At 45.0% G+C, this 23,971-nt stretch overlaps 1 protein-coding gene across 4 annotated transcripts; it reads right to left on the reverse strand.

Annotated features, from left to right (window-relative positions):
- Nucleotides 1-1,731: 1,731 nt before the first annotated feature.
- On the reverse strand, nucleotides 1,732-23,554 carry LOC110518411 (cAMP-dependent protein kinase type I-alpha regulatory subunit). 4 transcript variants are annotated; one of them, XM_036939426.1, is made up of 11 exons: nucleotides 23,403-23,554; nucleotides 21,170-21,363; nucleotides 16,690-16,899; nucleotides 16,293-16,384; nucleotides 16,107-16,168; nucleotides 15,884-15,930; nucleotides 14,321-14,479; nucleotides 13,736-13,796; nucleotides 7,714-7,835; nucleotides 6,044-6,125; nucleotides 1,732-4,883 (listed from the first exon to the last, which is right to left on the reverse strand). In XM_036939426.1, exons 2-11 carry the CDS (start codon nucleotides 21,341-21,343, stop codon nucleotides 4,711-4,713), a joined length of 1,182 nt encoding a protein of 393 aa, XP_036795321.1. In that variant the 5' UTR covers nucleotides 21,344-21,363; nucleotides 23,403-23,554; the 3' UTR covers nucleotides 1,732-4,710. The 4 variants fall into 4 exon arrangements, with proteins under 4 accessions (XP_036795321.1, XP_036795324.1, XP_036795323.1 ...); XM_036939429.1 differs by having other exon boundaries at nucleotides 16,732-16,899; nucleotides 23,403-23,553; XM_036939428.1 differs by having other exon boundaries at nucleotides 23,408-23,505.
- Nucleotides 23,555-23,971: the final 417 nt, after the last annotated feature.

Consider the following 23,971-nt stretch of genomic DNA (forward strand, 5'->3'; position numbering starts at 1 on the left):
CCAGAGTTCTAGATTCCCCCAAGTCCTCCCACTGCCAGAGTTCTAGATTCCCCCAAGTCCTCCCACTGCCAGAGTTCTAGATTCCCCCAAGTCCTCCCACTGCCAGAGTTCTAGATTCCCCCAAGTCCTCCCACTGCTAGAGTTCTAGATTCCCCCAAGTCCTCCCACTGCTAGAGTTCTAGATTCCCCCAAGTCCTCCCACTGCTAGAGTTCTAGATTCCCCCAAGTTCTCCCACTGCTAGAGTTCTAGATTCCCCCAAGTCCTCCCACTGCTAGAGTTCTAGATTCCCCCAAGTCCTCCCACTGCTAGAGTTCTAGATTCCCCCAAGTCCTCCCACTGCTAGAGTTCTAGATTCCCCCAAGTCCTCCCACTGCTAGAGTTCTAGATTCCCCCAAGTCCTTCCACTGCTAGTTCTAGATTCCCCCAAGTCCTCCCACTGCTAGAGTTCTAGATTCCCCCAAGTCCTCCCACTGCTAGACTTCTAGATTCCCCCCATGAAAACCATCAACTAACATTATTTCAACATTGGGTGCAGGGCATCAACTAGATACACTGTGTGTCTGAAAAGGCACCCTATTCCCTATAAAGTGCACTACTTTTGACCAGAGACCAATGACACCCTATATAGTGCACTACTTTTGACCAGAGCCTATGGGGCTTTATATATAGAAAACAGAGTGACATTTCAGACACGCACACAGCCTGACAAATAAAACAAGTCTCATTTATTAAACACAAGACACCAAGGACAGTTGAACAGTAAAAATGTAAAAACACCAGAAATGGATCAACCATGAGATGTAGCAGGGCCGTGTCCATTCCAGCCTGATCCTAGTTCAGCTGGAGACGCCTTATCCAGGACTACACACCACGGTGGAAATAAAACCCTGCCCGCCTCCAAAATGGCACCCCTATTGCCTATTGGCACCCCTATTGCACTACTTAGTCAAAGGCAGTGCACTGAATAGGGTTCCATTTGGAACACATCCACCACTGAATAGGGCTCCATTTGGAACACATCCACCACTGAATAGGGTTCCATTTGGAACACATCCACCACTGAATAGGGCTCCATTTGGAACACATCCACCACTGAATAGGGTTCCATTTGGAACACATCCACCACTGAATAGGGTTCCATTTGGAACACATCCACCACTGAATAGGGTTCCATTTGGAACACACCCACCACTGAATAGGGTTCCATTTGGAACACACCCACCACTGAATAGGGTTCCATTTGGAACACATCCACCACTGAATAGGGCTCCATTTGGAACACATCCACCACTGAATAGGGCTCCATTTGGAACACATCCACCACTGAATAGGGCTCCATTTGGAACACATCCACCACTGAATAGGGTTCCATTTGGAACACATCCACCACTGAATAGGGTTCCATTTGGAACACATCCACCACTGAATAGGGCTCCATTTGGAACACATCCACCGCTGAATAGGGCTCCATTTGGAACACATCCACCACTGAATAGGGCTCCATTTGGAACACATCCATAACAACAGATTGATTCAAACAGTTCCTTTCAGAGGACTAGTCTATACAGGACTGATTTGTAACCACATCTCTATACATCACAGTTTTGATGGATTCCTTTATAATGTCCATGAAAATAACAGCGGTAACACGTTGGACAGCGTTGGGCTGGAGAGAGGGAGTCTTACGCTAACCGTATACTATATAGTACATTACAAAATATTCATCAAAATTCTAAAAAAAAAAAATAATGGCAAATGTCCAGTTGACAACAATATACTGTAGTTGGGATTAGAACAAAACATGGGTTTTTCAAAACACAACAGGAATGGTTCAAACTATAAAATGGTTAGATAAAGGTTAGACCCCAAACATTGAAAACAATTGAGACTCCATGACGGTGTGGAACCGGAATGCTTTAGGTTCTAATTGTGAATTCTAAGAGAGAGTGTCGATAGAACTCAACCAGGCACTTCTCAAAGATAAGTTTATAATGAGGGTTCAGTCTCGTCACTTAACAGTTCAACGAAGGGGTGAAAAACATTTGCTCTCAGAAACAGACCGCCCCCATGTCAAAAACATTAGAAAAAGATAGGGGTGTTTAGGAAGCCATGTGTGACACTGGACATGTACCATCCACGGGATGAAACACTATTAAACCCACCAGGGTCGATATCAGAACGGTCCACATTCTCCATTCAACTAGAGGAGGTTGAAGTAACGTCGAGTTGTATAACATGCTTTCCTCACAACCATCACCTGTTATAAAAAACCTCTTATTTAGAAGCTAAATGGACACATGAAGCACGAAGTGAAATACTGAATAACCCTTAAGACTGATCACCCCGGCCAGAGGAACTCGATGTTCAGTCCAGATCTGCTTTCTGTGAGCAGTAAAAAGGCAGAGTAGAATAAAAGTAGTTTTCCCTTTTCCTGAACGGAGCATTTTAAACACACCTAGACACAATGACACGTATAAGATCTATCCCAACGACCGGGGTGGGAGAAAGGGGGGGAAACAAGAGAGAGAAAGGGGGGAAACAAGAGGGGAAAGAGAGAGAAAGGGGGGAAACAAGAGGGGAAAGAGAGAGAAAGGGGGGGTAGAGAAATAGAATAACTTCCAATAGGGAGAGAGCAGCCACACCCCTGGACCCGGGACACCCTCCCTCAAAATCATGGTGTAAAAACTACAGCCAATAGGGAGAGAGCAGCCACACCCCTGGACCCGGGACACTCTCCCTCAAAATCAACATCATGGTGTAAAAACCACAGCTTCTTAGTACCCTCAAAGAACATTCCAGAACACAGATCAGCCTTTGGTGGAGATCTATTCAAAATAAAATTTCTCTAAGACTCATGGTGTCTCTAGTCCAGACATGACAAGGTCTTCTGGATCCTAACCAGGACAGACTCATGGTGTCTCTAGTCCAGACATTACAAGGTCTTCTGGATCCTAACCAGGACAGAGTCGTGGTGTCTCTAGTCCAGACATTACAAGGTCTTCTGGATCCTAACCAGGACAGAGTCGTGGTGTCTCTAGTCCAGACATTACAAGGTCTTGTGGATCCTAACCAGGACAGACTCATGGTGTCTCTAGTCCAGACACTACAAGGTCTTGTGGATCCTAACCAGGACAGCCTCATGGTGTCTCTAGTCCAGACATTACAAGGTATTCTGGATCCTAACCAGGACAGACTCATGGTGTCTCTAGTCCAGACATTACAAGGTCTTGTGGATCCTAACCAGGACAGACTCATGGTGTCTCTAGTCCAGACACTACAAGGTCTTGTGGATCCTAACCAGGACAGCCTCATGGTGTCTCTAGTCCAGACATTACAAGGTATTCTGGATCCTAACCAGGACAGACTCATGGTGTCTCTAGTCCAGACATTACAAGGTCTTCTGGATCCTAACCAGGACAGCCTCATGGTGTCTCTAGTCCAGACATTACAAGGTCTTCTGGATCCTAACCAGGACAGCCTCATGGTGTCTCTAGTCCAGACATTACAAGGTATTCTGGATCCTAACCAGGACAGCCTCATGGTGTCTCTAGTCCAGACATTACAAGGTATTCTGGATCCTAACCAGGACAGACTCATGGTGTCTCTAGTCCAGACATTACAAGGTCTTCTGGATCCTAACCAGGACAGACTCATGGCGTCTCTAGTCCAGACATTACAAGGTCTTGTGGATCCTAACCAGGACAGACTCATGGTGTCTCTAGTCCAGACATTACAAGGTATTCTGGATCCTAACCAGGACAGACTCATGGTGTCTCATCAACACATGACGCAGTCTTCGTTTTGACCCGGTGTCAGAGAGAACTCTGGGTGAACAGTAATGGAACCCCAACGGAACCACATTGTAATTCCGTTGGAACCCTGGGTCTGAACAGACCCTCTCGGGGTCACGTTTTGACCCCTCCCTGACCTGTTGCCGTCTGAACACGACAGAGACAACTCATCCTGTCTTCATAGTCGACATTAAAATACTACAGAAATATTGTGCCCTCCGACAGAGTTCATCACATACGTGTCCAATCAAATGAATCTGGGTTCATAGCAAAATACAATAACACCAGTTCAACAACAATGTCCCAGCCAAGTGATCTGGAGCCCCGGGTGGAGGGGTAGAAACATGAAGGAAACAAACAGATCATTGGTGGAACCCGTTGTTAAGGGGAGGGAGGAGGGAGGAGCCAGGGGTGGAGGGGTAGAAACATGAAGGAAACAAACAGATCATTGGTGGAACCCGTTGTTAAGGGGAGGGAGGAGGGAGGAGCCAGGGGTGGAGGGGTAGAAACATGAAGGAAACAAACAGATCATTGGTGGAACCCGTTGTTAAGGGGAGGGAGGAGGGAGGAGCCAGGGGTGGAGGGGTAGAAACATGAAGGAAACAAACAGATCATTGGTGGAACCCGTTGTTAAGGAAGGAGGGAGGAGCCCCGGGTGGAGGGGTAGAAACATGAAGGAAACAAACAGATCATTGGTGGAACCCATTGTTAAGGAAGGAGGGAGGAGCCAGGGGGTGGGGCAAAGGAGGGAGGAGCCAGGGGGTGGGGCAAAGGAGGGAGGAGCCGGGGGTGGGGCAAAAGAGGGAGGAGCCGGGGGTGGGGCAAAAGAGGGAGGAGCCGAAGGAGGGCGAGATGGAGCGATAGAAGAATGGAGGGACGGAGAGAGAGAGAGAGAGAGAGATAGAGGAACGGAGGGACTCAGACGGAGAGAGAGACGAAGCTGTTGTACTGCTGAATGTTCCTCTTCAGGATGTCTGAGCAGGGCCCCAGAACGCGTTCGAACCGCGGGCGGTCCAGCTTCACACACTTCAGAGGGCCGCGGGAGACCACGGTCGCAGCACGGGGGCGGTTCATCAACAGGGCGATCTCACCTGGGACCGACGGAGAAGAGGACAACTATTAGAAACAACACTGGACCGGGCTATAGGAGGAGACCCCTGATCTGGGACCAGGCTATAGAAGGAGACCACTGATCTGGGACCAGGCTATAAGAGGAGACCCCTGATCTGGGACCAGGCTATAAGAGGAGACCCCTGATCTGGGACCAGGCTATAGAAGGAGACCACTGATCTGGGACCAGGCTATAGGAGGAGACCCCTGATCTGGGACCAGGCTATAGGAGGAGACCCCTGATCTGGGACCAGGCTATAGAAGGAGACCCCTGATCTGGGACCAGGCTATAGAAGGAGACCCCTGATCTGGGACCAGGCTATAGGAGGAGACCCCTGATCTGGGACCAGGCTATAGGAGGAGACCCCTGATCTGGGACCAGGCTATAGAAGGAGACCCCTGATCTGGGACCAGGCTATATAGGAGGAGACCCCTGATCTGGGACCAGGCTATATAGGAGGAGACCCCTGATCTGGGACCAGGCTATATAGGAGGAGACCCCTGATCTGGGACCAGGCTATATAGGAGGAGACCCCTGATCTGGGACCAGGTTATAGAAGGAGACCACTGATCTGGGACCTGGCTATAGGAGGAGACCCCTGATCTGGGACCAGGCTATATAGGAGGAGACCCCTGATCTGGGACCAGGCTATCGGAGGAGACCCCCGATCTGTGACCAGGCTATAGGAGGAGACCCCTGATCTGTGACCAGGCTACAAGAGGAGACCCCTGATCTGGGACCAGGCTATAGGAGGAGACCACTGATCTGGGACCAGGCTATAGAAGGAGACCACTGATCTGGGACCAGGCTATAGAAGGAGACAACAGATCTGGGACCAGGCTATAGGAGGAGACCCCTGATCTGGGACCAGGCTATAGAAGGAGACCACTGATCTGGGACCAGGCTATAGAAGGAGACCACTGATCTGGGACCAGGCTATAGAAGGAGACAACAGATCTGGGACCAGGCTATAGAAGGAGACAACAGATCTGGGACCAGGCTATAGGAGGAGACCCCTGATCTGGGACCAGGCTATAGGAGGAGACCACTGATCTGGGACCAGGCTATAGAAGGAGACCACTGATCTGGGACCAGGCTAGCAGATCTCCACTACTGAGGTTGTCCAGTCAGTCCACTCACCAAAATAGTCGGAGGGCCCCAGTCTGCCCACCTCCACAAACTCTTCATTCTCTGACCGTCTCTGGAGCACAGCCGCTGAACCCTGAACACACACAGGAAGAGAAAAACTCAGGGACAAAAAAAACACATGACCTGTGAGGGTGAGAGGGCACAACACAGCCCAAAGTTGAGGTGAAAAGATGGTGATACCTTGATGCCGTTTCCCTGAGAGACAGAGACAGACACAGAGAGAGACAGACACAGAGAGAGACAGACACAGAGAGAGACAGACACAGAGAGAGAGAGACAGACACAGAGAGAGAGACAGACAGACACAGAGAGAGAGACAGACAGACACAGAGAGAGAGACAGACAGACACAGAGAGAGAGACAGACAGACACAGAGAGAGAGACAGACAGACACAGAGAGAGAGACAGACAGACACAGAGAGAGACAGACAGACACAGAGAGAGACAGACAGACACAGAGAGAGACAGACAGACACAGAGAGAGACAGACAGACACAGAGAGAGACAGACAGACACAGAGAGAGACAGACAGACACAGAGAGAGACAGACAGACACAGAGAGAGACAGACAGACACAGAGAGAGACAGACAGACACAGAGAGAGACAGACAGACACAGAGAGAGACAGACAGACACAGAGAGAGACAGACAGACACAGAGAGAGACAGACAGACACAGAGAGAGACAGACAGACACAGAGAGAGACAGACAGACACAGAGAGAGACAGACAGACACAGAGAGAGAGAGACAGACACAGAGAGAGAGAGACAGACACAGAGAGAGACAGACACAGAGAGAGACAGACACAGAGAGAGACAGACACAGAGAGAGACAGACACAGAGAGAGACAGACACAGAGAGAGACAGACACAGAGAGAGACAGACACAGAGAGAGAGACACACAGAGAACTCCCAAGCTCTTAACACGGAAAACAAAAGTGTACAAGTTGAAAGACGGCATCTAGAAATAAAACACTACAGAACAGGTTTGGCATAACATATTTCCCATCAGATATTCAAGGTGCTTCTTCTCTGGTCTAACGATACAGGAAGAGAAAAGTAAACCTACACCTCTATTCTCAAGGAAACTAACTGGCTCCCGAGGGGCGGCAGCGGTCGAAGGCCCTGCATCTCAGTTCTAGAGGAGTTAATACAGTCCCTGGTTCGATTCCAGACTGTATCACAGCGGTCTAAGGCCCTGCATCTCAGTTCTAGAGGAGTCACTACAGTCCCTGGTTCTCAGTTCTAGAGGAGTCACTACAGTCCCTGGTTCTCAGTTCTAGAGGAGTCACTACAGTCCCTGGTTCGATTCCAGACTGTATCACAGTGGTCTAAGGCCCTGCATCTCAGTACTAGAGGAGTCACTACAGTCCCTGGTTCCAATCCAGACTGTATCACAGTGGTCTAAGGCCCTGCATCTCAGTACTAGAGGAGTCACTACAGATCCTGGTTCCAGTCCAGGCTGTATCACAACCGGCCGTGGTTGGGAGTCCCATAGGGCGGCGCACAATTGGCCCAGCGTCGTCCGGATCTGGCCGGGGTATTCCCTGGTAGGCCGTCATTGTAAATAAGACATTTGTTCTTAACCGACTTGCCTAGTTAAATAGAAGGTTAAATACAATCCAAAAAGACTGCCAGCATAATGCAGAGATAATCCTACCTCCAGGATGATGAAGAACTCATCTCCAGGTTCACCCTGAACCACGATCTTCTGTCCGTCTTCAAACTGAACGTTCTCCAGAGAATCAGCTACCGTCAGCCTCTCCCACTTGTCCAGAGACTCTGTAGAGGACCACATACTAAAGTCAGCCTCTCCCACTTGTCCAGAGACTCTGTAGAGGACCACATACTAAAGTCAGCCTCTCCCACTTGTCCAGAGACTCTGTAGAGGACCACATACTAAAGTCAGCCTCTCCCACTTGTCCAGAGACTCTGTAGAGGACCACATACTAAAGTCAGCCTCTCCCACTTGTCCAGAGACTCTGTAGAGGACCACAGACACACACTAAAGTCAGCCTCTCCCACTTGTCTAGAGACTCTGTAGAGGACCACATACTAAAGTCAGCCTCTCCCACTTGTCCAGAGACTCTGTAGAGGACCACACACTAAAGTCAGCCTCTCCCACTTGTCCAGAGACTCTGTAGAGGACCACAGACACATACTAAAGTCAGCCTCTCCCACTTGTCTAGGGAATTTGTAGCTGGCAGATGTTGAAACACACACTGGCCACAAGGTGGCGCCACAACACCACTCACTCAACAACACAGCAGAGCGGGGAATGACAGGAAAGATCACAGGCTGGGTTTGTTTGTAGCAACTCGATTCCATACATAGCCACCTACACCAAATAGGTAGGTAGGTAAATAGGTAGGTAAATAGGTAGGCAAATAGGTAGGTAGGTAAATAGGTAGGCAAATAGGTAGGTAGGTAAATAGGTAGGTAGGCAAATAGGTAGGCAAATAGGTAGGCAAATAGGTAGGTAGGCAAATAGGTAGGTAGGCAAATAGGTAGGTAGGTAAATAGGTAGGTAGGCAAATAGGTAGGTAGGCAAATAGGTAGGTAGGCAAATAGGTAGGTAGGCAAATAGGTAGGTAGGCAAATAGGTAGGTAGGCAAATAGGTAGGTAGGCAAATAGGTAGGTAGGCAAATAGGTAGGTAGGCAAATAGGTAGGTAGGCAAATAGGTAGGTAGGTAAATAGGTAGGTACATAAATAGGTAGGTACGTAAATAGGTAGGTAAGTAAATAGGTAGGTAAGTAAATAGGTAGGTAGGTAAATAGGTAGGTAGGTAAATAGGTAGGTAGGTAAATAGGTAGGTAGGTAAATAGGTAGGTAGGTAAATAGGTAGGTAGGTAAATAGGTAGGTAGGTAAATAGGTAGGTAGGTAAATAGGTAGGTAGGTAAATAGGTAGGTAGGTAAATAGGTAGGTAGGTAGGTAAATAGGTAGGTAAATAGGTAGGTAGGTAAATAGGTAGGTAGGTAGGTAGGTAGGTAGATAAGTAGGTAGGTAAATAGGTAAGTAGGTAGGTAAATAGGTAAGTAGGTAGGTAAATAGGTAAGTAGGTAGGTAAATAGGTAGGTAGGTAAATAGGGAGGTAAATAGGTAGGGAGGTAAATAGGTAGGTAGGTAAATAGGTAGGTAGGTAAATAGGTAGGTAGGTAAATAGGTAGGTAGGTAAATAGGTAGGTAGGTAAATAGGTAAGTAGGTAGGTAGGTAAATAGGTAAATAGGTAAATAGGTAGGTAAGTAGGTAGGTAGGTAGTCAAGTAGGTAGGTAGGTAGTCAAGTAGGTAGGTAGGTAAATAGGTAAATAGGTAAATAGGTAGGTAAGTAGGTAGGTAAATAGGTAGGTAAATATGTAGGTAGGTAGGCAGGTAGGTAAATATGTAGGTAGGTAAATATGTAGGTAAATATGTAGGTAAGTAAATAGGTAGGTAAATAGGTAGGTAAATATGTAGGTAAGTAAATAGGTAGGTAAATAGGTAGGTAGGTAAATATGTAGGTAGGTAAATATGTAGGTAGGTAAATATGTAGGTAAGTAAATATGTAGGTAGGTAAATAGGTAGGTAGGTAAGTAGGTAGGTAAATATGTAGGTAAGTAAATAGGTAGGTAGGTAAATAGGTAGGTAGGTAAATAGGTAGGTAGGTAAATATGTAGGTAGGTAAATATGTAGGTAGGTAAATATGTAGGTAGGTAGGCAGGTAGGTAAATATGTAGGTAGGTAAATATGTAGGTAGGTAAATATTTAGGTAGGTAAATATGTAGGTAGGTAAATAGGTAGGTAGGTAAATAGGTAGGTAGGTAAATAGGTAGGTAGGTAAATAGGTAGGTAGGTAAATAGGTAGGTAAATAGGTAGGTAGGTAAATATGTAGGTAGGTAAATAGGCAGGTAGGTAAATATGTAGGTAGGTAAATATGTAGGTAAGTAAATAGGTAGGTAAATATGTAGGTAGGTAAATATGTAGGTAGGTAGGCAGGTAGGTAAATAGGTAGGTAGGTAAATAGGTAGGTAGGTAAATAGGTAGGTAGGTAAATAGGTAGGTAAGTAGGTAGGTAGGTAAATAGGTAGGTAGGTAAATAGGTAGGTAGGTAAATAGGTAGGTAGGTAAATAGGTAGGTAGGTAAATAGGTAGGTAGGTAAATAGGTAGGTAGGTAAATAGGCAGGTAGGTAAATATGTAGGTAGGTAAATATGTAGGTAAGTAAATAGGTAGGTAAATATGTAGGTAGGTAAATATGTAGGTAGGTAGGCAGGTAGGTAAATAGGTAGGTAGGTAAATAGGTAGGTACATAAATAGGTAGGTACATAAATAGGTAGGTAAGTAGGTAGGTAGGTAAATAGGTAGGTAGGTAAATAGGTAGGTAGGTAAATAGGTAGGTAGGTAAATAGGTAGGTAGGTAAATAGGTAGGTAGGTAAATAGGTAGGTAGGTAAATAGGTAGGTAGGTAAATAGGTAGGTAGGTAAATAGGTAGGTAGGTAAATAGGTAGGTAGGTAAATAGGTAGGTAAATAGGTAGGTAAATAGGTAGGTAAATAGGTAGGTAGGTAAATAGGTAGGTAGGTAAATAGGTAGGTAGGTAGGTAGGTAGGTAGGTAGGTAAGTAGGTAGGTAAATAGGTAAGTAGGTAGGTAAATAGGTAAGTAGGTAGGTAAATAGGTAAGTAGGTAGGTAAATAGGTAAGTAGGTAGGTAAATAGGTAGGTAGGTAAATAGGTAGGTAGGTAAATAGGTAGGTAGGTAAATAGGTAGGTAGGTAAATAGGTAGGTAGGTAAATAGGTAGGTAGGTAAATAGGTAGGTAGGTAAATAGGTAGGTAGGTAAATAGGTAAGTAGGTAGGTAGGTAAATAGGTAGGTAGGTAAATAGGTAGGTAGGTAAATAGGTAGGTAGGTAGGTAAGTAGGTAGGTAGGTAGTCAAGTAGGTAGGTAGGTAAATAGGTAAATAGGTAAATAGGTAGGTAAGTAGGTAGGTAAATAGGTAGGTAGGTAAATAGGTAGGTAGGTAAATATGTAGGTAGGTAGGCAGGTAGGTAAATATGTAGGTAGGTAAATATGTAGGTAAATATGTAGGTAAGTAAATAGGTAGGTAAATAGGTAGGTAAATATGTAGGTAAGTAAATAGGTAGGTAAATAGGTAGGTAGGTAAATATGTAGGTAGGTAAATATGTAGGTAGGTAAATATGTAGGTAAGTAAATATGTAGGTAGGTAAATAGGTAGGTAGGTAAGTAGGTAGGTAAATATGTAGGTAAGTAAATAGGTAGGTAGGTAAATAGGTAGGTAGGTAAATAGGTAGGTAGGTAAATAGGTAGGTAGGTAAATATGTAGGTAGGTAGGCAGGTAGGTAAATATGTAGGTAGGTAAATATGTAGGTAGGTAAATATTTAGGTAGGTAAATATGTAGGTAGGTAAATAGGTAGGTAGGTAAATAGGTAGGTAGGTAAATAGGTAGGTAGGTAAATAGGTAGGTAGGTAAATAGGTAGGTAAATATGTAGGTAGGTAAATATGTAGGTAGGTAAATAGGCAGGTAGGTAAATATGTAGGTAGGTAAATATGTAGGTAAGTAAATAGGTAGGTAAATATGTAGGTAGGTAAATAGGTAGGTAGGTAAATATGTAGGTAGGTAGGCAGGTAGGTAAATAGGTAGGTAGGTAAATAGGTAGGTAGGTAAATATGTAGGTAAGTAAATAGGTAGGTAAATAGGTAGGTAGGTAAATATGTAGGTAGGTAAATAGGTAGGTAAATAGGTAGGTAAATAGGTAGGTAGGTAAATATGTAGGTAGGTAAATATGTAGGTAAGTAAATATGTAGGTAAGTAAATAGGTAGGTAGGTAAGTAGGTAGGTAGGTAAATATGTAGGTAAGTAAATATGTAGGTAAGTAAATAGGTAGGTAGGTAAGTAGGTAGGTAGGTAAATAGGTAGGTAGGTAAATATGTAGGTAGGTAAATATGTAGGTAGGTAGGCAGGTAGGTAAATAGGTAGGTAGGTAAATAGGTAGGTAGGTAAATATGTAGGTAAATAGGTAGGTAGGTAAATATGTAGGTAGGTAAATAGGTAGGTAGGTAAATAGGTAGGTAGGTAAATAGGTAGGTAGGTAAATAGGTAGGTAGGTAAATAGGTAGGTAAATAGGTAGGTAAATAGGTAGGTAGGTAAGTAGGTAGGTAAGTAGGTAGGTAGGTAAATAGGTAGGTAGGTAAATATGTAGGTAGGTAAATAGGTAGGTAGGTAAGTAGGTAGGTAAATAGGTAGGTAGGTAAGTAGGTAGGTAAATAGGCAGGTAGGTAAATATGTAGGTAGGTAAATATGTAGGTAAGTAAATAGGTAGGTAAATAGGTAGGTAGGTAAATATGTAGGTAGGTAAATATGTAGGTAGGTAAATATGTAGGTAAGTAAATAGGTAGGTAAATATTTAGGTAGGTAAATAGGTAGGTAAATATGTAGGTAGGTAAATAGGTAGGTAAATATGTAGGTAAGTAAATAGGTAGGTAGGTAAATATGTAGGTAAGTAAATAGGTAGGTAAATATGTAGGTAAGTAAATAGGTAGGTAAATATGTAGGTAAATATGTAGGTAAGTAAATAGGTAGGTAAATATGTAGGTAAATAAATAGGTAGGTAGGTAAATAGGTAGGTAGGTAAATAGGTAGGTAGGTAAATAGGTAGGTAGGTAAATAGGTAGGTAGGTAAATAGGTAGGTAAATATGTAGGTAAGTAAATAGGTAGGTAGGTAAATAGGTAGGTAGGTAAGTAGGTAGGTAAATAGGTAGGTAGGTAAGTAGGTAGGTAAATAGGCAGGTAGGTAAATAGGTAGGTAGGTAAATAGGTAGGTAGGTAAATAGGTAGGTAAATAGGTAGGTAGGTAAATATGTAGGTAGGTAAATAGGTAGGTAAATAGGTAGGTATGTAAATATGTAGGTAGGTAAATATGTAGGTAGGTAAATATGTAGGTAGGTAAATATGTAGGTAGGTAAATAGGTAGGTAAATATGTAGGTAGGTAAATAGGTAGGTAGGTAAATAGGTAGGTAAATAGGTAGGTAGGTAAATATGTAGGTAGGTAAATAGGTAGGTAAATAGGTAGGTAGGTAAATAGGTAGGTAGGTAAATAGGTAGGTAGGTAAATAGGTAGGTAGGTAAGTAGGTAGGTAAATAGGCAGGTAGGTAAATAGGTAGGTAGGTAAATAGGTAGGTAAATAGGTAGGTAGGTAAATAGGTAGGTAGGTAAATAGGTAGGTAGGTAAATATGTAGGTAAGTAGGTAGGTAAATATGTAGGTAGGTAAATAGGTAGGTAAATAGGTAGGTAGGTAAATATGTAGGTAAGTAAATAGGTAGGTAGGTAAATAGGTAGGTAGGTAAATAGGTAGGTAAATAGGTAGGTAGATAAATAGGTAGGTAGATAAATAGGTAGGTAGATAAATAGGTAGGTAGATAAATAGGTAGGTAGATAAATAGGTAGGTAGATAAATAGGTAGGTAGGTAAATAGGTAGGTAGGTAAATAGGTAGGTAGGTAGGTAAATAGGTAGGTAAATAAATAGGTAGGTAAATAAATAGGTAGGTAGGTAGGTAAATAGGTAGGTAGGTAGGTAGGTAAATAGGTAGGTAGCATGTTGTTAGACTGTTCTCCAACTGTTTGAACAACTTGTTGGTCGGAGTAGTCATGTGTAGAATGTGCGACTCCTCACCTAAAATGGACACCTTGCTGAGGAATTCCTCATACATCTTCCGCTTTCTCAAAGTGCTTCCCTGAAAGACAGAGAGAGAGCGAGAGACACAGAGAGAGCGAGAGACAGAGAGAGCGAGAGACAGACACACAGAGAGAGAGAGAGAGAGAGAGAGAGAGAGCATGTTAAGTCCCATAATAACAGCCAAATGTGTTTATGTGTAGATTTAACCCCAGACATCTGGTATTGCTACCATTGTTAGAGACGGCTGAACTGACGCCGTGTGGAGGCTCAGTAAACTATATGGAGCTGATCTGTTCAAACCAATGTCTCCCAATAATGTTGTTGCCGGGGAAAATAACACCTCATAACATTGTAGAATTATCATATATCTACATAGAGCTGAATTAACTCATTCAGCCAGCCCGTCAGCCAGCCCGTCAGCCAGCCCGTCATTCATTCAGCCAGTCATTCATTCAGCCAGTCATTCATTCAGCCAGTCATTCATTCAGCCAGTCATTCATTCAGCCAGTCATTCATTCAGCCAGTCATTCATTCAGCCAGTCATTCATTCAGCCAGCCAGCCAGCCAGCCAGCCAGTCTCACCATGAGTATCCTCCTGTAACTGTCTCTGTCGATGCCCCACAGTTTGACGTTGCTCTTGGCTCGGACCGTGGCGGCCCTGGGGGTCCCATAGATCAGGGCTAGCTCGCCAAAGCTGCCCCCCTCCCCAATATTGGTCACCCACTCATTGTTCACATACACCTGTGAGAGGGAGAGAGGCGGGAGGGAGGGAGAGAGGCGAGAGGGAGGGAGAGAGGCGAGAGGGAGGGAGAGAGGCGAGAGGGAGGGAGAGAGGCGAGAGGGAGGGAGAGAGGCGAGAGGGAGGGAGAGAGGCGAGAGGGAGGGAGAGAGGCGAGAGGGAGGGAGAGAGGCGAGAGGGAGAGAGAGAGGAGAGAGGGAGGGAGAGAGGAGAGAGGGAGGGAGAGAGGAGAGAGGGAGGGAGAGAGGCGAGAGGGAGGGAGAGAGGAGAGAGGAGAGAGGGAGAGAGGGAGAGAGGGAGAGAGGGAGAGAGGGAGAGAGGGAGAGAGGGAGAGAGGGAGAGAGGGAGAGAGGGAGAGAGGGAGGGAGAGAGGCGAGAGGGAGGGAGAGAGGCGAGAGGGAGGGAGAGAGGCGAGAGGGAGGGAGAACAACAATCTTACCGATGGAAATAGCTTTCCCTACAGTATTAACAGTCAGTATTTTGTCTTAAAATATAATGTATTTTTAACAAACAGATGTACCACTATATAGACCATAGACAGGTAGTCTGTACCACTATATAGACCATAGACAGGAAGTCTGTACACAACAGATGTACCACTATATAGACCATAGACAGGTAGTCTGTACACAACAGATGTACCACTATATAGACCATAGACAGGTAGTCTGTACCACTATATAGACCATAGACAGGTAGTCTGTACCACTATATAGACCATAGACAGGAAGTCTGTACACAACAGATGTACCACTATATAGACCATAGACAGGTAGTCTGTACACAACAGATGTACCACTATATAGACCATAGACAGGTAGTCTGTACCACTATATAGACCATAGACAGGTAGTCTGTACACAACAGATGTACCACTATATAGACCATAGACAGGTAGTCTGTACACAACAGATGTACCACTATATAGACCATAGACAGGTAGTCTGTACATAAGATGTACCACTATATAGACCACAGACAGGTAGTCTGTACACAACAGATGTACCACTATATAGACCATAGACAGGTAGTCTGTACACAGATGTACCACTATATAGACCATAGACAGGTCGTCTGTCTTCCCTACTGTACATAACAGATGTACCACTATATAGACCATAGACAGGAAGTCTGTACCACTATATAGACCATAGACAGGTAGTCTGTACACAACAGATGTACCACTATATAGACCATAGACAGGTAGTCTGTACATAACAGATGTACCACTATATAGACCACAGACAGGTAGTCTGTACACAACAGATGTACCACTATATAGACCATAGACAGGTAGTCTGTACCACTATATAGACCATAGACAGGAAGTCTGTACCACTATATAGACCATAGACAGGTAGTCTGTACATAACAGTTGGCCTGGCAGACAGACAACAGGGACGTACATCCATCTCTCCCTGGTCAACGACGTAGAAGTTGTCTCCCTCGTCACCTGGTGGAAAACAACAGCTGTGAGCCACACTCTGACCCAGCAGTGATGATGGTCATGTGATCATGTTGGAACGACAGCCGGGAGATTGTCCCTGGACAGGCCACGTGGTCATTAAAAAATGTAAAAAAACTTCCCCATGACTTCACGCCAAAGTGAAAAAAGGTCAAATGTCATACCTTGCTGAATGACCGTCTCCCCGGTGATGTAGGTAACAGAAAACATGGCGTCAAAGATGTCGCTGTGAAGAGCGGAGGGAGGTGGTCGACACGGTGACAGGATCAACATCACATCGTACTTTCATTGCACAGCACCAGGAGAACACTAATCGTTTAGCACACAATCCGTGAGCACACAGTTCCTACCTTCTCTCGTTGTCGTCCAGGTGAGCAAACAGCACGTTCTTCTCAATGGCTTTAGCCAGGGCGGCCATCGTTTTGTAGTCTTTAGGAATAACCTGCAGAGGCAGAAAGGAACGGCTTCATTGATCACAAGCAAACTGCCGTCAGTCGTTAAAGATTATATTGATCAGATTGAAGTAGTGGCCGAGGCCCGATTCTCCACCCTTCTCCTGAAGTGTACACTCCTACACTTTATCTGCATGGACTTTACCATGGTAAAGCCAATGCTTTACCCCCCCCCAATACTATGCTTTTAAATGCATGATGGGTAATGTGCAAGGTGACACTTGTGGAAAAGGGTGAATGATCAGGAAGTAGCCAGGAAGAACTTGGTTAGTAACAACTGTAGGGTCAGGTGCACCTGTAGCGATGCGTGATTGGCTGAGGGCTGACCCCCCCTGACCTTTCTGACGTAGGAGGCGGCGTCTTCCTCCGTGTAGACCTCGGCGCTGATGGCACCGCGCCGCCGCCGCCCCTTCACCACGGGATTCATGGGAGGAGACACCTCATCCTCACGGGAGTCGGAGCGAGAGTTGGACTTCTGCTGCTGTAGGATCTGCTTAGCCTCCTCCTGGTGAGGGAGGGAGGGGGGGGGGGGGTCAGTTATAGTAGAATAGAACAGAGATCTTCTGCTGCTGTAGGATCTGCTTAACCTCCTCCTGGTGAGGGAGGGGGGGGGGGGGGGGGGGGGGGGGTCAGTTATAGTAGAATAGAACAGAGATCTTCTGCTGCTGTAGGATCTGCTTAACCTCCTCCTGGTGAGGGAGGGGTGGGGGGGGGGGGTCAGTTATAGTAGAATAGAACAGAGATCTTCTGCTGCTGTAGGATCTGCTTAACCTCCTCCTGGTGAGGGAGGGGGGGGGGGGGGGGTCAGTTATAGTAGAATAGAACAGAGATCTTCTGCTGCTGTAGGATCTGCTTAGCCTCCTCCTGGTGAGGGAGGGAGGGGGGGGGGGGGGTTCAGTTATAGTAGAATAGAACAGAGATCTTCTGCTGCTGTAGGATCTGCTTAGCCTCCTCCTGGTGAGGGGGGGGTGGGGGGGGGGGGGGTCAGTTATAGTAGAATAGAACAGAGGTCTGCTGCTGTAGGATCTGCTTAACCTCCTCCTGGTGAGGGAGGGAAGGGGGGGGGGTCAGTTATAGTAGAATAGAACAGAGATCTTCTGCTGCTGTAGGATCTGCTTAGCCTCCTCCTGGTGAGGGAGGGGGTCAGTTATAGTAGAATAGAACAGAGATCTTCTGCTGCTGTAGGATCTGCTTAGCCTCCTCCTGGTGAGGGAGGGAGGGGGGGGGGGGGGGTCAGTTATAGTAGAATAGAACAGAGATCTTCTGCTGCTGTAGGATCTGCTTAGCCTCCTCCTGGTGAGGGAGGGAGGGGGGGGGGGGTCAGTTATAGTAGAATAGAACAGAGATCTTCTGCTGCTGTAGGATCTGCTTAACCTCCTCCTGGTGAGGGAGGGAGGGGGGGGGGTCAGTTATAGTAGAATAGAACAGAGATCTTCTGCTGCTGTAGGATCTGCTTAACCTCCTCCTGGTGAGGGAGGGGGGGGGGGGTCAGTTATAGTAGAATAGAACAGATCTTCACGGGTCCAAAAATGGAGCTGGGGCTTACCCACCCAGACCCGATATACATAGATAATAATAATAATAATAATAATAATAATAATAATAATACGCTCTGACACTCGTGGAGGGAGGGAGGGAGGGAGACTAGACGACAGCATAAAAACCAAGTTGACCTGAGCTATAGTAGACCAATAGCTGCCATAGCTGGTTAATTTATCATCGACTAGGGTTATATTGTACCCAGTCTCAACTGCATCAAACCCGGGAGAAGCTAGTTTAGCTAGCTAGGATAACTGAGGCTGCGTGACCTTTCTCATCCTACATTTACAAACAACAACAACTCCATTCAGAATATGAAGTAGCAGCCTGCCTGTTGGCTCTTGGTCGTTGTAGCCCACCTTTCACTTCTAATTCTGTCATTTTAATTCAGTCTTCGGTTGAGTAAATATCTCCTAACTTTTGCCTCACACAGAGCGAGGCTCTATGACAATAGTCTATTGGCGTTTTGATGACTTCTGATTGGCCAACAACAAGCTACAGACGTAAAGCTCCACATTTGTGAAAAGCAAGAGCAGCATCTCTCCCTCCCTTATTTAGGAGCACCTTGCACACCTAGAAAAATGAAGGATTCTAGAACTCTTATTACCTCCAAAATGGTTCATTGTGCTCCTAAATGTCCTTGTGTGCGCCAACATTTTTTCCAACTTAGGCTCCTTGTAAAAAAAGGTCAGTGTAGAGCCCTGAAACGGTGCATTCGGAAAGTATTCAGACTCCATGACTCTGGAGATCCTCTGTCAGGTTGGATGAGAAGTGTTGCTGCACAGCTATCTTCAGGTCTCTCCAGAGATGTTAAATCGTGTTCAAGTCTAGGCTCTGGCTGGGCCACTCAAGGACACTCAGAGACTTGTCCCGAAGACACTCCTGCGTTGTCTTAGCTATGTGCTTAGGGTCGTTGTCCTGTTAGAAGGTGAACCTTCGTCTCAGTCTGAGGTCCTGAGCGCTCTGGAGCAGGTTTTCATCAAGGATCTCTGTACTTTGCTCCGTTCAGCTTTCCCCTCGATCCTGACTAGTCTCCCAGTCCCTGTAGCTGAAAAACATCCCCACAGCATGATGCTGCCACCACCATGCTTCACCGTAGGGATGGTGCCAGGTTTCCTCCAGACGTGACACTTGGCATTCAGGCCAAAGAGTTCAATCTTGGTTTCATCAGATCAGAGAATCTTGTTTCTCAAGGTCTGACAGTCCTTTAGGAGCCTTTTGGCAAACTCCAAGCGGGCTGTCATGTGCCTTTCACTGAGCAGTGGCTTCCATCTGGCCACTCTACCAGAAAGGCCTGATTGGTGGAGTGCTGCACAGATGGTTGTCCTTCTAGAAGGTTGTCCCATCTCCACAGAGTACCTCTGGAGCTCTGTCAGAGTGATCATTGGGTTCTTGATCACCACCCTGACTAAGGCCCTTCTCCCCCGATTGCTCCTTTTGGCCGGGTGGCCAGCTCTAGGAAGAGTCTTGGTGGTTCCAAACTCCTTCCATTTAATAATGATGGAGGCCACTGTGTTCTTGGGGACCTTCAACGCGGCAGACTTGTTTTAGTACCCTTTGTGCCTCGACACAATCCTGTCATCGAGCTCTACGGACAATTACCTCAACCTCATGGCTTGGTTTTTGCTCTGACGTGCGCTGTCAACTGTGGGACCTTATATTGACAGGTGTGCGCCTTTCTAAATCACGTCCAATCAATTTCAATTGTACTACATTTTCTCCAATCAAGTTGTAGAAACATCTCAAGGATGATCAATGGAAACGGGATGGACCTGAGCTCAATTTCAAGTCTCATAGCAAAGGGTCTGAATGTAAATGGGGCGGCAGGGTAGCCTAGTGGTTAGAGCGTTGGACTAGTAACCGGAAGGTTGCAAGTTCAAACCCCTGAGCTGACAAGGTCGTTCTGCCCCTGAACAGGCAGTTAACCCACTGTTCCCCACTAGGCCGTCATTGAAAATAAGAATTTGTTCTTAACTGACTTGCCTAGTTAAATTAAGGTTAAATAAAAAAATAAAAATAAGGTTTCTGTTTATTATACATTTGCAAAAAATAAATAAATCTAAAGACCTGTTTTGGTCATTACGGGGTATTGTGTGTAGATTGATATGTAATCCATATTAGAATGAGGCTGTAAATGTAACAAAATGTGGAAATAGTCAAGGGATCGGAATACTTTCCCAATGCAGTATATAATATCAGTATTTACCTTCTTAGTAGAGAACAGAGTAGAATAGAGTATTACTGTATACCCTTCTAGTGGGGAACACAGTAGAATAGAGTATTACTGTATACCCTTCTAGTGGGGAACACAGTAGAATAGAGTATTACTGTATACCCTTCTAGTGGGGAACACAGTAGAATAGAGTATTACTGTATACCCTTCTAGTGGGGAACACAGTAGAATAGAGTATTACTGTATACCCTTCTAGTGGGGAACACAGTAGAATAGAGTATTACTGTATACCCTTCTAGTGGGGAACACAGTAGAATAGAGTATTACTGTATACCCTTCTAGTGGGGAACACAGTAGAATAGAGCTCTATTACTGTATACCCTTCTAGTGGGGAACACAGTAGAATAGAGTATTACTGTATACCCTTCTAGTGGGGAACACAGTAGAATAGAGTATTACTGTATACCCTTCTAGTGGGGAACACAGTAGAATAGAGTATTACTGTATACCCTTCTAGTGGGGAACACAGTAGAATAGAGTATTACTGTATACCCTTCTAGTGGGGAACACAGTAGAATAGAGTATTACTGTATACCCTTCTAGTGGGAACACAGTAGAATAGAGTATTACTGTATACCCTTCTAGTGGGGACACAGTAGAATAGAGCTCTATTACTGTATACCCTTCTAGTGGGAACACAGAGTAGAATAGAGTATTACTGTATACCCTTCTAGTGGGAACACAGTATAATAGAGTATTACTGTATACCCTTCTAGTGGGGGAACACAGTAGAATAGAGTATTACTGTATACCCTTCTAGTGGGAACACAGTAGAATAGAGTATTACTGTATACCCTTCTAGTGGGAACACAGTAGAATAGAGTATTACTGTATACCCTTCTAGTGGGAACACAGAGAGTATATATAATAGAGTTGTATTACAGTATATCATTAGAGCAGAGTAGGATTGGACTTCTCTGTCCACTTTGAGATGGATACCTGCCTTTGTTTACAAATATCGGCACACACACACACACACACGACCCTGCCCACCCAGACTCACCTTCTCCAGCCTCTCGAAGTACTCTCTGAGGAAGGCCATGGGTCTGTCCGGCCGGGAGGTACATAGCTGTACGATGCAGTCCTTCAACAGCTGTTGGATGTTATGTTTCTGCACATACAGCTCACACTCCCTCAGACTCCTCTCCTCCTCACTGCTCGTACTGCCCGACGCCATCACACTCACAACCTATTGACCTGGGGACACACACAGACAGAGATAAACACATGAACAGGGAGACAGGTGTAGCAGGAGAGAGGGGGTAGTGTTTTATAAACAGAGAGAGAGGGAGAGAGAAAAGCTGGTGTAGCAGGAGAGAGGGGGTAATGTTTTATAAACAGAGAGAAAAGCAGGTGTAGCAGGAGAGAGGGGGTAGTGTTTTATAAACAAAGAGAGAGGGGGTAGTGTTTGATAGAGAAGTAGAAACAGAGGACAGTGAGGAGAAGAGAACATGAGGGTGTAGAGATAAAAAGAGAGCAGCATAAACAGAGTGAGGGAGGGAGAGAAACTTAACAAGGGTGTGAAAAGTGGGGAGAGAGGACAAAACATGATTGGTTTAGAGCAAGGGTGGGCATTTTGAGAGAGTAAGAGGGGGTGGGGGTGGGGGAGAGAGGGGGTGGGGGAGAGAGGGTGGATAAACCCCCCATATCTATTGGGTGAAATACCACAGTAGCATGATTTGTGACCTGTTGCCACAAGAAAAGGGCAACCAGTGAAGAACAATCACCATTGTCAATACAACCCATATTTATGTTTATTTATTTTCCACAGAGCGAAAGAGAAAGGGGGGAAGAGACAGACTTGACACAAAGCTCCATTGTATCATACCAACTCAATCTCAGGATAGTCGTAGACCACACCACTGAACCAATGGACTAAACTCTCACTCGCATTCAACGGACATTGCAATGCATTGTGGCAATCAAATCAAATGTATTTATAAAGCCCTTCTTACATCAGCTGATATCTCAAAGTGCTGTACAGAAACCCAGCCTAAAACCCCAAACAGCAAGCAATGCAGGTGTAGAAGCACAGTGGCTAGGAAAAACTCTACAAAGGTCCAAACCTAGGAAGAAACCTGGAGAGGAACCAGGCTATGAGGGGTGGCCAGTCCTCTTCTGGCTGTGCCGGATGGAGATAACAGAACATGGCCAAGATGTTCAAATGTTCACAAATGACCAGCATGGTCAAATAATAATCATCACAGTAGTTGTCACGGGTGCAACAAGTCAGCATCACAGTAGTTGTCACGGGTGCAACAAGTCAGCACCTCAGGAGTAAATGTCAGTTGTCTTTTCATAGCCGATCATTAAGAGTAGCTCTACCGCTCCTGCTGTCTCTAGAGAGTTGAAAACAGCATGTCTGGGACAGGTAGCACGTCCGGTGAACAGCAGAACAGTTGAAACTGGAGCAGCAGCACGGCCAGGTGCAGTTTAGTTCGCAACATTCGCCAACTCTCCTAATATTGCTAACGTTAGTAGGAGAGAGTGTGAACGCTACAAAACCATGACAGCAGCAGACAGGCATGTGACACCAGGGTGCAACGGAATTTTTCATAACCTGATTTATGGTGTGTGTACCCTACTGTATACTGAAAATGAGAATTAAACATCGATAAAATATGAAGATATTTCAACTTGGAGAGCGATGTCCATAATCCCTATAAATTACTCAATTTGGGACTTTGTCAATTATCAAAATTAAATTCATCACATATCTTACAAGGGCAAACAAACTAAACTTGAGGCAACTACCTAGATAGATAATGTAAACTGGTGAGTGTTGGCAAGTTACCCAACTACTTAGTAACTTCCACCATACGACAAAACTACTGTCACAATAAACACCAAAGTGAAATGCTAGCTAGCTAATGGTAGTTAGCTGTGTCTTTCGAGTGCAGGCAACCATTCGTCCTGTAGCTCGCAGCGGACCCTTGCTTGATATTCAGAAATGATGCATTTCATTTTTAATAACTGTTTGGAAAGCACAGGGAATTAATATTCTGAGAAATTCTGAAACGATTAACGTTAGCTAAAAAGGCCCGCAAAGGTATTTTCATAAAAACAGCCATCTTGGAAACCTAGCTATCTTGCTAGTAACGTTAGCCAACTTGCGTTATCATAACAAACGGGAAGACGGCGAGATACAGGTTATAATCAAGCAATGTCCTCATACCTGCAGCGCTCCAACACATACATCGCGATTATTTAGAACAAAATGAAGACAAACCGCTTACCAAACCTGATTGAAATGCTGTCTTTATTACGGGAAACTGACAGTTCTTCGTCCCTGTTTTTCCCCCTCAGTCCTGAGTTGGACGGCTGCCCTCTACCGGAATCAGGTTTGGACCAATCGCTGCCTCGTTCTGGTATATACGTCACCTTAACTACCTTAAAGGGCAAGGCCTTTTTTTGTTCTGCCAACACTTCACAGAAAGTGAGTGTTTTGATAACAGTATTTCGTTTACTGCATATCAATTGATAGATTTGTTATTTTTTTTATTTTTACAAAATACAACATTTGTAGGGGCAGCAAGAATATTCAAATAGACTTGTCTCTCTTGTCCCTTGAGAAGTTGAGTTTTTACATAGGCTTACCATTATAGGTAGAATTCTTGCTGTAATCTTAATGGATATAAAACTTATTCAGTATCAGAACAAACCGAATAAATATGATTTCTTCATGCATGCTTTCATAAATAACCTAATGCGTCTGATCTCCAAACATTATGCTCACTAAAGATTTACAACATTTGTGATAGATTTAAACCAGAAAACAGGTGTCAACATGTTCCTTGTTCAATCA

Source organism: Oncorhynchus mykiss, chromosome 12 (genome assembly GCF_013265735.2).
Source record: "Oncorhynchus mykiss isolate Arlee chromosome 12, USDA_OmykA_1.1, whole genome shotgun sequence".
Taxonomy (NCBI): Eukaryota; Metazoa; Chordata; class Actinopteri; order Salmoniformes; family Salmonidae; genus Oncorhynchus; species Oncorhynchus mykiss.